General features: G+C 42.3%; 1 protein-coding gene across 1 annotated transcript; it reads right to left on the bottom strand.

Moving 5' to 3' along the window:
* Positions 1 to 445: 445 nt before the first annotated feature.
* On the bottom strand, positions 446 to 904 carry LOC138316707 (uncharacterized). Its single transcript, XM_069258391.1, has one exon. It carries the CDS (start codon positions 902 to 904, stop codon positions 446 to 448), a length of 459 nt encoding a protein of 152 aa, XP_069114492.1.
* Between the last annotated feature and the right edge of the window lie 215 nt (positions 905 to 1,119).

The raw sequence follows: 1,119 nt of genomic DNA, 5'->3' as shown, positions 1-1,119 counted from the left end.
TCCATTTTATGTCGGATTCCATTAATCTCCGGATAAAGCCAGATAGTGCTTTCCTTAAGTACACTTGTTGAATGAATATCCAGGCTAGCAATCTGAATGTCCGAGTCATACTCGCAGTCATTGTGGTGAACCTTTTTCTGTTGCGATGACTTACACGCCTTTTTGATGTAACCCTTCTTGTTACACGCGAAACATGTCTCATTTTTCCATGTACATGCATTCGGATGATGGTTACCTAAACATCTGTAACATTTACTAGCGCTGCCAGTGCTGGTATGACACTGTCCATGTCCCCCTTGCTTAGGTGCACGAGAAGAATGTTTATGTTTATTGGGTTTCTGGGCATGAATCTTGTTCACACCCACCTTGTGATTTCCTTTTAACTCGGTGGAGTCTTTTTCTGCCATCTCAATTGCTATAGATATCTCAACTGCTTTGTCGTACGTCAAACTTTCTTCTCTTCGGATAACAGTTTTCGTTGGATGTTTTCACTGCGCAATCCGCATACTAATCGGTCTCGAAGTGAGTCTTGCAGTGACTCGCCAAAGTCACAGTGTTCCGACAGTTTTCTGAGTGATGCTAAGTAACCTCGGATACTCTCCCCTTCCTTCTTTTCTCTCTTATGAAAACGAAAACGTTCTGCAATAACGAGCGGTTTGGGGTTGAAGTGACTCTTTAATAGCTCGCACAATCTATCAAAAGTTTCTTCCGAGGGTTTTCGTGTGGCTGTAAGACCCCTGAGAAGTTGGTAGGTACTTCCGCCCACGAGGCTTAAAAGCGCGGGAACTTTCTTCTCGTCCTTGACGTCATTGCATAAAAAATACTGAACTAGGCGTTCACTATAAGAGTCCCACGATTCAGTACACTGATCGAACGTGTCAATTCTACCTATTCGCCCTGCCATCTGTGACACAATAATCGGCTGAATTAAAAAGATAGTTTGAACAGTTCACAATGTTCCTCGATTCCAGCGTTCACACGAACACGTGTTTTCTTCGAATGAAGTACTAGTAATTGCGGCCCATCTAAGCCAACAAATGATCTCAACTTACAGTTTTTTAGCACCTTGATTTTCTTCCAAAATCCATTACAAACTAAACTACAGTTCATTTACGTTCT

This window comes from Argopecten irradians, chromosome 1 (genome assembly GCF_041381155.1).
Source record: "Argopecten irradians isolate NY chromosome 1, Ai_NY, whole genome shotgun sequence".
Taxonomy (NCBI): Eukaryota; Metazoa; Mollusca; class Bivalvia; order Pectinida; family Pectinidae; genus Argopecten; species Argopecten irradians.
The sequence above is the reverse complement of the archived record's forward strand: the minus strand, read 5'-3'. Positions and strand labels throughout refer to the sequence as shown.

Coding starts and splice junctions, on each gene's coding strand:
- LOC138316707 (XM_069258391.1), bottom strand. CDS start 904: ATGGCAGGGCGAATAGGTAGAATTGACACGTTCGATCAGTGTACTGAA.